General features: G+C 43.5%; 1 protein-coding gene across 2 annotated transcripts; it reads right to left on the bottom strand.

Moving 5' to 3' along the window:
• Positions 1-468: 468 nt before the first annotated feature.
• Positions 469-11,777, bottom strand: LOC123396435 (DNA mismatch repair protein MSH6). 2 transcript variants are annotated; one of them, XM_045091376.1, is made up of 21 exons: positions 10,770-11,777; positions 10,597-10,698; positions 10,250-10,352; positions 10,114-10,167; positions 9,950-10,024; positions 9,767-9,835; positions 9,602-9,685; positions 9,144-9,341; positions 8,512-9,023; positions 8,300-8,429; positions 5,070-5,161; positions 4,729-4,904; positions 4,382-4,584; positions 4,194-4,295; positions 2,841-3,003; positions 2,114-2,403; positions 1,892-2,029; positions 1,725-1,804; positions 1,503-1,599; positions 1,295-1,424; positions 469-1,152 (listed from the first exon to the last, which is right to left on the bottom strand). In XM_045091376.1, exons 1-21 carry the CDS (start codon positions 11,723-11,725, stop codon positions 911-913), a joined length of 3,996 nt encoding a protein of 1,331 aa, XP_044947311.1. In that variant the 5' UTR covers positions 11,726-11,777; the 3' UTR covers positions 469-910. The 2 variants fall into 2 exon arrangements, with proteins under 2 accessions (XP_044947311.1, XP_044947312.1); XM_045091377.1 differs by having other exon boundaries at positions 10,597-10,693; positions 10,771-11,777.
• Between the last annotated feature and the right edge of the window lie 1,225 nt (positions 11,778-13,002).

Here is a 13,002-nt window from a genome sequence, read left to right as displayed (position 1 = left end):
GACAAAAGATGGCCAAGTTCGGTGAGGTGTTGGGGTGCCCAGCAGTGGCGATGGAGTCCATCCATTTGCCCATGGTGTCAGAAGCCACCTTAAGCTTGCCTTTGGGAATGACATGTCATTTGCCGACAACGTCTTTCTTCCTCACGCTTTTTTCGCCTTCGATGCTTGGCGACAGGGCGCTTGAGAGGGAGATGGAGGAAAAGAGGACATGAAAGAGCAAGGTGGAGCAAGCAGTGGAGTTTGGGCAATGGCAGGAATGACGACAGGGCGCTTAAGAGGGAGATGGACGAAAAGAGGACATGAAAGAGCCAGGTGGAGCAAGCAGTGGAGTTTGGGCAGTGGCAGCAATGGCGACGGGACGCTTGGGAGGGATATGAGGAAAGAGGAGAACATGGGCAGGCGCCACGCACACGGGTGTTTTCTTCTTTATAAATCCCTGCGGGATAGGAAGCGGCAGGCGTCCAGAAATGTCCACCAACAAATGAGGGTCTTTTTGGGTAGATTAGCTGACCAACATAGTTAGATTTCCAGTAGCTATATATACACCACTCTGATCATCTACTACTTAATTACATTACATACTGGGATGCCGCAGTTAGAGCAACATAATAGTCACTCAGTTGGGCCTACTAAACTAAGCACCCTCCTCGGCTTCAAAATTGTGCAGGCCAGGTGGCCATCCTTGGCCTTTGGGTAAACCCATGCATATCATATCTCACCGCCGCAAAACCACGTGCTGCCCCAAATGCTTCAGATGAGCTTGCAAAATCAGAAGTAGATCCAAGAACTTCCATGAGCGCACGCGCCAATACCGCATTTCCAAAATGATGCCGATCCGAAAGGGACACGAAGCAGGCAAAAGAAAGAACTGGGGCAAATCTCCTCTGATTAAATGGGTCATGCAACTTGACTATGCTTCCATAGCTTGCACCCTGGCACGCATCTGTACTTCACGAATCCTGCTTAAGCTTGCTGCCTCGTCTTCTTTATGATTCCCTGCCTTCACAATACGGAACAAATCCTTGATGGTAGCAAAGTTATCCTCCTGTGTACAGATCGCCTTATCTTTAGTCGCACAGCGTCGCTTCCCGTAATTAGCCTCAAAGTCAATTGACTTCTCATTAGCCCTTTGAAGCACTGATGCGGGTATTCCTGGATGGATACAACAAAATGAGCATGCAGCACTTAGTCTTTCCATTTGGGCCAACTTACTGAAGCCTCAGGCAAAAAGAGCATTCAAATTTGAGTAAATGTAAACGCAGTGAGAAAACATAAATACTGGCTTGGAAATAACCTGCTAATCGAGCAACATTCACGCCATAGCTTTTGGGACATGAACCAGCTGTTAATCTGTAAAGGAAAGTCACTTCTTCCAAACCTCCTTCTCCGGTGCCTACTTGGCATGCCATATGGCAAAGTGATACCTACAGTATGAGGTATGTCAATACAACAGTTTAACACCTGTAAATGGTTGAATTCAGAACATGATATGGACACTTTACCTTGCCATCCTCATGTTCCACTGCTAACTTATGGTAGTGGGTAGAAAACAGGCCTAGACACTGCACACGATGAACTAGATAATCCAGAACAGATGCCCTGTTATAGTCCATAAGGCAGCAAATCAATCATCTCGGAGTTGTGATGGTAAGTGAGGTAACAAAATGATAAATAGTATCAAGAGGAGATCACAACTCAATGATATGATCTTTAATTGAACGTACGCAATAGCTTGTCCATCAGAAGTCGATGTGCCCCGCCCAAGCTCATCTAAGGCCACAAGAGAATTCTTGGTGGCTGACGACTGAAGCAAAAGTTGAACAGAAGTAAGACATAGATAAGCAAACATGAAACTGTGACAGCCATTCATATCTGACAAGAGAAATCTTACAAGCACGGAAGCAGTCTCCATGAGCTCCACCAAGAATGTACTTTTTCCAGCCATAATATGATCCCTTGCTCCCATGCGAACAAAGATACGGTCAACAAGAGAAAGCTCAAGGTTTTCCGCCGGAACATTTGCTCCAATCTGTCAAAGAATTAGTGCAGTTAACAAGCAGCGTTGACAGATATGATGGTGGAATACCTGTGTCAATATAAGATAGTGGATTACCTGTGCCAATATTATGGTAAGACAAACTTGACGCAGGAGAGTTGATTTACCACCCATATTTGGACCAGTAAGAATAATAAAGCTGGCATTCCCTGGCCCACCCATGTTAATGTTATTTGGTACAAAAGAACCCTTGCCTAAGGAATCACTTCGTATAATGGGATGCCCAAGATTTCTTGCATGGAAAGTAGGAGTATCATCTGGACCACACAGTTCTCTGATAGTTGGACAGCATGTTGGTCCCTCAAAATAATCACCCGCAACAGCAAGACTAACCAAAACATCAATCTCTGCATGATAAAACCGACATAATATCTAGTGAGCTTTTGTGACAAACATTATTTTACTTCTATGTCCTTATGTCCATAAAGATTTAGTACCATAATTCATACAGAAGAATACATCTTTCCTGCGATGCAGAAGCTAAATAGTTCTATATATGAAGAAAGGTGATAAGTTGATTCAGAGAGTATGCAAAACTAGTAACATTCTCTCAACAAATTGATCTATGCCTTAAAATGTGATATCACCCTTGTTGCTGCCCAGCAGCTGGCAATATAATGCCAGAAACATACAACTACAACCAATTTTTTAGTAAAAGAAATTAACTGTCCTAGCAGATCAGGAGTACAGTCAAAATAACAAGGAGCAATAAGGAATTCGGTCGAACTAAGTTGCTAACAATGGTGCACAGAATGAAATAAAATAACATCAGATGTGGTGTTACCAGCAGCTACAGACACCAACCGTCTCCACTTGCTGTGATGCTCAATAAAGAGATGAATCAGTTTCTGAAGAATGCCTTTCAATATTGATTCTTTATCTGTTGCAACCTTAGAAAGTTCTGATATTAGTTGTTTTACTTCTGGTGTCCAGTACCGGCAGACACCCTGGCCAAAAGTTGAAATTATGTTATGAACTTCGAATAACAGTAATAATAGTTTCAGTAAACATCTATAAGCCTTTATAGAACATTTTCAATGTGTTGAGGCAAAGTGAACAAATGCATTGAATGCTGCAGAGAGTTAGTACTCCCTCTGTAAACTAATATAAGAACGTTTAGATTACTACTTTAGTAATCTAAATACTCTCATATTAGTTTACGGACGGAGTATAAGACAACAACCCAGCAAAGAGCCAAAATAGAACAGCTCGTGATAGTAATCAACTCATTATGCCTTAGAAGAAACCATTACAAAGGGTTGGAGCCATGGACTTAATTAGTAGATCATCAACCCAACAAGTCAAGCAAAAGAAAAGGGGTGAATTAGCCATTGACAATCGCCACCTTGACATTTCCTGAGTCCAGGTCTTCAATGTATTGGTCATTTAATATGAGGTCCAAAGAAGGATTTCAAATCAGTATTCTTAAAAACAAAAATATCAAAACCAATCCCAGTGTTGTTATCCAACTAACGCCAAGGATGGATAGACTGAAAGGTTATACACAAACAGTACCAGAAGTAAGCACTGTTACATGGGGGGTCCACTATAGTAGGTGTAAAGCCCCAGCCTGTGGTAGGATAGGCTACAGCCAATCAGGGGCACTTTGCCTAGGAGTTGTAGTACTAGTTCCCTGATTGAAAGAAGTCAATTTGTAGTAGGATAAGCTTCCTTTAGCAAGATATAATTAGAACTAGCACTTTCCATAATATACGGAGAGGTCTGTACGGGCAAACTCAAGCAACCAATAATATTAGGCCATTTTCCCCAAGCTCTTCTCTTCCTCCCCTGTTACCCCATAACACTGGCAAGACGCGATCGCCCAGGGACCTTTCTCATTCATCAGCCCTCAGGCACCTCCAGGCCACGGCTATGCCCTCCGATCCCAAGGCTCTTAACACACTGAGGCATGACAGTTATGTCAAACTAATCCACTAAAAAGCATGTTTCAAGTTTCAACCAATCACTTTGGCATGAAAAATTGATTACATCCTCTTCGGAGCAGTCTGACTATCTTTTTTTCTTTTCTTTTCTAACCGCATAGAACTAGATGCATCAAGACGCCAAATAACATGCAACAGTATCAAGTACAATTCCATGCTTGTATTCAAGTACAAGAAAAATCATGTCAAATTACCTTTTTTGTAGACTGCAACTCATAGTCACTAGGAACAGAACCCCTCAGGCTGTCAGACACTTCAATAAGGTAAGTATCCTTTCCAACATTTACATACTTAACCTGCACCAGTCAACCAATTATTAGCGATTGCTAAAGAAACTAATAAATGATTGACATTTTGAAACGGAACTGACGGGTAGCACTACCGATGAATCTCTCAGTAGCTTTCTTTGCTCCTTCAGGTAGTCCTGTAGATTGGATTCAATCTCCTCTATGGCACAGGAAGTGGCATCATATTCAGGATCACAACCTTCAAGAGGTATGATCCGACCATTATGATCGGCTTCTGACCAATCAAATGCATCCCTGAAGTAATCTAAAATAGATGACACATCTGGTAACCCTTTGCCTGTAAACAGTTAGAGCTTGAAGGTTACCTTACACATTAGAGGCAGTTAAACAATCTGATAAAAAACAGACCAAGGAAAACAAGAAACGAAGAGCAAAAGAGACATCGTCTAGCTTAACTAATGAAGAAAGTTGTTACTACTACCTGGTGAAAGCAAATCATTTAGTAGAGAAGACCCCTCTGTGCCAGTCAATGCCCTAATAGAAGAACATGCCTGAAACATTTGCTGGCAACCACGAAGGGCAGCAGTGAACTGCTGGAGCAGTCTCTTTGCTGTGTCTTCATATAGAATAACTGACTTAGATCTCCCATTTTCACCACTGCAGATAATGTAGTATGAGTCATTAAGAATAAGAGAGTACATTTCAAAGGTCCATGAGTAGAAAAGCAATGCAAACTTCTAGAGTTAAAACTAAAAGTCAAAAGTCAAACAAATCCAGCTTATTGCACAATGTCACTACTAATAAGGTATTGTATGGAATTACCATCTAGAGAAAAGGTGTGCAAGCAGACGCTCCATGTCTGGGAGCCTACATAAATCTTTACGGAACTGCATAGCACATTCATGCCCGACTCCCTGGAAAGATGAATAAAGCGTTAAAAACAATGAAAAGTAAAATGACAAGGATAATCACGTGAAATATGAAAGCAAATTTCTGACTTCAATACATATGTATACAGTGAAAACAGATGCACAATCGAATATACTATTATATGGTAATCATCAGTTTGAAATTTCATAATTTTGTTCAAACATTAATAACTATGTTGCAGCATTTTAATTTGAGGAGACTACACAAGCTTCCCACCATGAATAGATAACCGTCATATACTGCATAAGGTCAAATAACAGTAACTATCCCAAGGCTATAAGATATGATCCATATAATGGTCAGGTTTTCTTTAACACTCCAAGATAAGCAACTTAGCATTAAGGAACAAAATGGCACCAACAACAAGCACATCAAAACAGTTCTAAGTACTTAAGCATTTAATAACTTGATCATAATTAATTACTCCCTCCGTCCCATAATATAAGAGCTTTTTTTATTAGTGTAAAAAACGCTCTTATATAATGGAACGGAGGGAGTAAATGGCATCCACCCCATGTTCAAACAAAAATACTGTACTGGCATGCAATAAAGGGAGCAAAACAAAATGCTTTTATTTACTTCTATGTAAATAATTGTGTTAATTGGCGTACGAGCGAAATGCTCTGTTAAGCCATAAACTCAAATTGAAAGAACAGTTTAGTCCCTAAACTCTAAAACTGCACACTTCAGACCATAAAGTGTCTTAAGTGATACACTTAAGGCCAAACGGTTCAGGAGTGCGCGGGGAGTGGGGAGGGGGGGTGCAAAATGGACAGAATTAAATGAGCGCATTGCTGGCCATCACCACCACAACATGCCTCAATGCAGCCCGTTGTCTGTCAAGCTGCACCGCGCCATGGCCGTCGGCGAGATAAAAATAACAAGCTACTCAGCTCTTTAAGCCTAACAAGCAAAAAAATCCTGTTCAGCTCTGTTCGTTTAAAGCTCGTGAGCGCTCTTTAACGGACTACAATGTATTACGGCCTACGGATGAGTCTGGGTGTATTTTTTATGAAGGAATGTGGTGACTACAGGAGGAGGTGCGCTAGTTCGCTGCCTCCTTTGGGATGGAATGGGTCGATTAGATTGAGCAGATGGGTTGAGATGCCCTGAAATGTTGTCACATGAGATAATAATATACGTTGTGTTGTACTAACACGCTTAACAAGCTGCTTGTGAAACTCATTAGCTCGTTCCTTAAGCTCATTAAGTTTGACAAGCTGAAATCAATGATTGGCTCTGTTCATTAAGCGAGCTATGAGCTTATCAAGCACTCATTAAGCTCACTAACTATGAGCTTTTGGTCCAGCCCTAGGTGAGAAGTCCCTCCAGGCAACAGCAGTGGTGCACACAAAGCCCGTGAAGGTGTCATCATATGTGTGTGTCCAGCTGACGTAGGCGAGCAGGAAGAGCTCCATGTTGGCATTGGTGAACGCCTGCTTGGCCGCCACGCCGAAGCCGAGGACGAAGGCAAGGAGCAGGTTGAGTGGGAAATGCAGCTCAACGCATAGGTGGAGTAGGCTGCCATAGGCTTGGTGAAAAGTTGGGGGTGGAGGTAAAGATGGAGCTGATGGAGTGTGTCCAGGTCCAGGAGCCGACACAGGTAGAGCAGACACTATCACGCACAGGTACACCACACAGTTGAGCGCCGTGATCAGCGCCACGAAGCAGATGAAGAAGACGCGTCGGGTAGTGATAACCTCTGTTTTGGTGCTTGCTTCATTTCCTGGTCCAACGCTTTGCATCCATCCTCCTCCAGTAAATGTGACCGTGCAGATACTTCCTTCTTGGGATAAAACTTCACAAAGTTGTACTAAATCAAAGATACATATTTTGGGACGGAGGGAGTATTAGACTAGCACCCGCAGTTCAGGTTCTGACGACGTGGCAGTCACGTGTGCAGTTTTTTTCCTCTCAAACCGTTTTTTGGCCTCAGGTGTATCACTTAAAACAAATTATGGCCTAAAATGTGCAGTTTTTGAGTTTAAGGCCTAAACGGTTCTTTCAACTTGAGTTTATGGTCTAATGGGGCCTTTCACTCTTGGTCTGCAGTATACTCGATTGTGAAAAAAATAGTAACCATATAGATATATTTGTAAGTTTCCGTGAATATATACACTGATAGATATAATGGACAAAAGAGTGTCCTTTTGTGCATATGGCCCTTGTGTTGCTCGCTGAGCCCTTCAACCTGCTTGATATGACTTCCTTCTTTAGGGGAGAGGGGGCAAGGGGGGCTTCATCTTAGGCTGACAGTGGGTGCTTCCAGGCGTTCAGAAGGCCCCATGCGACAACAGCAGCTTGACCCCTCCTTTCAACCTGGGGTGGATGCCAGAGCAGTGGTCCTGTGGAATGCAGGCGGTGATTTGGTGCATCAGGGACAAAGGGTGGACGGCCAGTGCAGCACCCAATCTGCTTGCAGGCAGAGGATGTCAGGACAGCTACCCCAGTAGGCAATGATAGTGGATTCCTAAGAGCGCGATGGTTGGAATGGATTCCGAGGCAATGGCCCCCGGATGTGGTGGAAAGCAGCATGTCAGGTATTGCCAGTGGTGCAGGGGTCAGTGGTGCCTTTTCTATAGTGAAATGCAAGATAGACGTCGCTACAAACATAGATGCAAGCACTTGGTTAATTTATGTTGTAAGCACTTTAACAGAAGGAAAGAAAATCAAATATGGGTTTGTGATATGATCATCTATGTGCTAATTTGGGATTGGTTAGCCCCTATGAACCGAGAAAAACTTATGGGTTTGTTATGCATTGTCACTTCCTACATGCATCTACAGTTTTCCATCTTGTTTTTCCAGGCTCATTTTTCTAACTATCCCCTGGTAGACAAACTAATGCTGCATTGCCTATTCTATGATCAAGTAGAGAAGAAAATTTTATCATCGAGTAAGATCTAAGATATCGTATTTGCATGTATCTGAAGTGTTACCCTCGCATGTAAATCAAATTTTGCCCAAGCAAAACACACCAACCCAAAAATAGCTTCCATCACTATGTTACGTCTTCATTGCTGATTTGCCATTATAACTATGCAAATACTGTTTTCAAATAATCCTACGTGAATAGCAAAACAAGCTTTATGCTAGGAAAATTATTTACATAAAACACAAACCTTGAAAATAGCAATGGCACCTTGACGCTGTAGTATTGCTTCGCGATCGTACAAAGGCCTTACAATCCACCGTTTGAGCAACCTTTTCCCAAATCCAGTAACACAATGATTCAATTGTTCATACAAGGTCCTGAAAGTATACGCAAAAGTATGTTGTCACTTAACAGAGTTCAATATATAGACAGAAATAAAGAGTTTAAAGCAGGCAGTACCCTGAGAGACCACCAGTTGCATTCTCTAGGATCTCCAAATTTTCCAGTGCAGCCGCATCAAGTATCATATGCTTCTGCATATTGTTGATGAGCCCAGAGCATGTCAGGGGCTCAAATTTAGCACATGGAAGCAATTTGTCATCCAGAAGGATTTGCTTTAAGTAAAACAAAGAGCCTCCAAGAGCAGAAAGTGCATACGCTCGATCACCAGCTTCAATTAGCTCACCTAACAGGTCAGGCAGACAGCCCACATTGTTTTGTACACCAACAGTGTTTCGTGACATGGTGAGATTATTTGATGAGCTGTAGTATTGTTCTATGACATGAATAGTTTTCTCTGCATCCCAAAATTCCGTAGATGGAAGCAAACCATTTATCAAAGGATCTCTTGTATTGTTTTTCAGTGCCCTCTCAGTTTCCGCACTCAACATCTTAGCTGGCTTTATGATTTCCACAGGTCGTATTTCAGACAAAATGGAACATAGCACATGACGCTCAGGGTCATCTTGGAACTGAAAAACAACAAATTGCACAATGATAAGAGGCTACACAATTAATAAGGGGCGTTTGATTGTTGTTCTCTGTGTGCAAGTATGATTGGAAATAAACGCTAGAATCATATAACCACCTACCTGTCCAATGATGAATTTGCTTGTAGAAACATCAATTATACAAACACCAATTGTATGACCATCTTGACTCTTTGTTGAACTACATGGATAACTTTCAACCACGGACAAGATGTATGACGGATCTGGATTCGCCAGAAGGGATTCTCCTTCTGTCAGTGTTCCTTTTGTGACCATTGCACATATTTCACGCCTCACAACCTTGAGTGAAGAAGGAAAACAACAAAAATAGATATGGTCATGTTCTGAGCAACGTCCTTTTGTTTTATAGTTTTTTTAAAGAAAAAAAAACTATAAAACAACAGGACGTTGCTCAGAAGTTTCCAATCTAAATCATTGCCATATTTGTTATCAAAACAGAAGAAACTAGTTATATTTGGCATATATTTTTGTGGCCACAGTATGTGCATATCGGTATCACAAAAGCGGTAACTCTGGTTGACCATGGGACCTAAACAAACCTTGTCTTTTGTACCCGTCTCTCTACGGCGAAGATCAAGCTGGTCCGGGGTCTCGGTCTGCTCTACAACCAGAACGCGATAACCCTGTGATGAAATGAATGTTTTTTATTAAAAAGAAAACTCATCTACTATTGACGAATAAAGTTACATCAAATATGTCCTGACCTTCTGAGCTAGTTTCTCCAAATTCACTGCTAAATTCTTCTCTGGGAAGCCACAGTGAGGTTGGTCACCCTAAAACAATAGGATGCAAAACAAATGAGCAGAGTTCTAGATCACAAGGGAAGTTAAAAGCTGGAAACTAGAGTAATAGCAGCAACACCAACAAGGGGAAGAAAACAATTACACCTTCATGTATTGAAGATTAAGCTCCTTGGTCCCAACATGAGCATCCATCTCATACAATTCATAGAATTTGCCCATCTATTTCCAATTCATAGAATAATGAGTAATCACTAACTAGACAGCCTTAATTTTAGTTCTCAGTGAGCAGTAGATAAATGTAGCTGTACCTTGAAGAACAGGACCTTATCCATGTGCTGGGATTTAAATTCCCACCATTGCCTCTATTAATAAAGACTGACAGTTAGTGTTGAAGTCAAGTTAAGCAGAAGAAAAAGGGTTGTATTGTCAGCATGGACATATTACCTGTCCACCTGTCAAGTTCTTCAAGAACTGGGGAGGCAAGAAGAGAGTTCTTGGATCATAGGCTGGGTCTCCAGGCCGTTTCCCTTTTGCATCTTTGCGCCCCCTATAGTTCAAAACACATCATAACTAGTAGTTAAGTAAATTATAAGGCCCGTTGAGAAAAGAAGAAGCAATTGACATAGCAAAGTGTATGGCTAGAATAAATTACATTAATGAACGCATCGTTTTGCCAGATATAAACCCAATATTTTCACAAATACTATAAAATGTTTCAGCCAAGCTGTCAAAACTTCTATATTTAAACTGCAAGAGGAAATAATCAAAAATAGTATTCCGGAAATACTCACTGCCCAAGGAATGTGAACTTCTCCATCTGTCGACTTCCAAAGCGCTCAGACAGGTCCCCAGTAAGAGCAAGGTGAACGTTCTCTAAAATTCTCTCTCCTGTAACAATGACAACAAAAATTACCGACCAAACCACCAAACTCAAACTCATCAACAGTTCAGATCCCATTACTCACCACAGCTCGTTGGCACCTTCATTTCAGCTTTTTCAGGGGTATTAGCTGGTTGAAAGCTGAACTTCTTAGCACAATCCAATGTACCCACATCCACTTTTTTCCTCTTCTTTGACAATGTTGACCCTGACGATGCTGAACCGAGACCGGGCGTTGACCCCAGTGTGGACACTGAAGCTGAGGACAGGGAGTTCCTTGATTTCCCCTTTCGCGAACTGACCGCAACAACCTCTTCTTCTTCGTCATCCAACTCCACTTCCTCCTCAGAATCATCCTCCGGAGCAGCATCCTTCTTCCAGTCCTCGTCCTCGGTGGAATCCCCAGTATCCTCATCCTCCTGCACAGACGGCGACTTGGCCTTTGCGGTGTCAGACATCCTCCGAAGACGTCGCAGCTTCCTGGCCGGCGGCGGCGTCGCCTCCTCGGCGGCCCACTCGAATTTCTCCTTCACCAGGTCGACCTCCTCCTCCTCCCCGTCGTCGTACTTCACGTGGTGCTGGCGGGAGCCCCCGTCGTAGGCCTCCACCGTGCCCTCGTACCACGCGTCATCCAGCGGCCAGTACACCCGCAGCCGCCGCCCCACCGCCTCTTCCGCGGGCGCCGCCGCTGCATCATGTTTCTTCTTCTCCTGCTGCGGCTGCGGCGGCGGAGACGGAGACGGCTTTGGTGGGGAAGGGGATGGCACGACTAGAGGGGGCTTCCTCACCTTAGGGTTCAGCGGCGACGGGGATGGTCCTGCGGCGGGCTTCGGGGTGGAAGCGGAGGGGGAAGGCGACGGCACGACGAGAGGGGGCTTCCTTGCCTTAGGGTTCAGCGGCGACGGGGAGGGCTCTGCGGCGGGCTTCGGGGTGGAGGCGGAGGGGGGAGGGGAGGGAGAGGGGGAGGCGAAGAAGGCGGTGATCTGGCTCTGCTTCCGCACGAGAGGGGAGCGGCCGTTGCTTAGGCGGCGCGACGCCATTGAAGAGCGCCCGGGGAAGGGATGGCTGCTTTCTCCCGGCGGGGTTTAGGGTTTTGCGGGGGATTTGGGGGGGAGGGGGTCAAATAGGGGAGGTGAGTTGGGGGGGAATGGCGCGGGGGAGTGGCGGGAAACAGAGGAGGGTGGGAGGGAAGGAGGGTGACACGCACCTCAGTTGCCGCCGGAGGCGGCGAGCTGGTGCGGCCGAGAGCGCGGGGAAGAGGAGGAGGGCCTGGCCCCTGGGTGGGTACGGGCCTGCGGGGTCGGCCCGCTAACGGTGGATCGCTGACGAGTGGGTTCTGGTTGGCTGCGCTTGGGTTTGGGTGGGTCACCGGGTGTCGCTTAATGGATCAAGGAGAGTTTCATCATGTTCTTGAAAAAGAAAAGTTTATCATCCCCAATCAGAGGTCCCCGAAACCCACCTTTTCACGGGTTTTTATAACAGGTTGAGCATGGGCATGTTTTTATTTTCATTGGATTACTGATGAATATCTTTCCTACTTCTAAAAATTCAAGTTGGTGGTGAGTTCATTTACCCTTCACCTTCACCTTCACCTCCATGGATGCATGCTAAAATGATGTTGGTTTTTTATTAGAATCACATACGTTGACGATCAAAGCTTCACACCAATTTTATTAAGCATCACACTTTTTTTAGAAACATTTTACATCATGTTGTTTTTCTTTAGCCAACATAATTGGGAATTTGGGCTGCTCTTACTAATTCCCACCTCTCAGTTAGATTCTTTTAGGTTTGCTAAAATAAAACTTAGATTCTTTTGGGGCACCATCCTCTCAATCCTCCTTGGAGCAATTTCAATAGCTCCTATAAAAATCTTCTCGTGAAAGCGACAAGTGAGCCAAACATCGCTTATGTAGCCGCTCACTTGGGCCGGCCAAATGAAATGCGTTCGCACTTGCCGCTTCATTCGTGCTCGCTTCTCGCTCGTGTTTCCCTCGTACACACGGGTCGATCAATATACCACTTATCGGCAGTTGACCATTGTATCGTTGACTTTAAAAAGTTCATGAAATGGAAACAACTCAAAATTTTGAAGACGAAATCTGGAAATTTGGAAAAAAAAATCATCAAATTTGGAAAATGGCTAACAAATTTGAGAAAAGTACCTGAATTTTTAAAAAGTTCATTTTTAAAGTAGTTCAAAATTTTGAAAGAAATTCGTAAGATTTGAGAAAGATTAAAAAATGTAAAAAGTTCAGGGATCCGAAAAATGTTCAAAACTTTTAGAAGTTTGTAAGTTGGTAAAGATTAGCAAAAA

The sequence above is a fragment of the Hordeum vulgare genome, chromosome 5H (genome assembly GCF_904849725.1).
Source record: "Hordeum vulgare subsp. vulgare chromosome 5H, MorexV3_pseudomolecules_assembly, whole genome shotgun sequence".
NCBI lineage: Eukaryota > Viridiplantae > Streptophyta > Magnoliopsida > Poales > Poaceae > Hordeum > Hordeum vulgare.
Note: the sequence above shows the minus strand (reverse complement) of the source record. Positions and strands in the feature narration are given on the sequence as shown.

Bases quoted from the DNA above. Each gene is read 5' to 3' on its own strand.
- LOC123396435 (XM_045091376.1), bottom strand. From the start codon at position 11,725: ATGGCGTCGCGCCGCCTAAGCAACGGCCGCTCCCCTCTCGTGCGGAAG. The intron at 3,004-4,193 runs GTAATTTGACAT...ACTTTTGGCCAG, and splicing joins AGTTGCAGTCTACAAAAAAG to GGTGTCTGCCGGTACTGGAC. The intron at 1,805-1,891 runs GTAAGATTTCTC...CTTTTGCTTCAG, and splicing joins TGGAGACTGCTTCCGTGCTT to TCGTCAGCCACCAAGAATTC.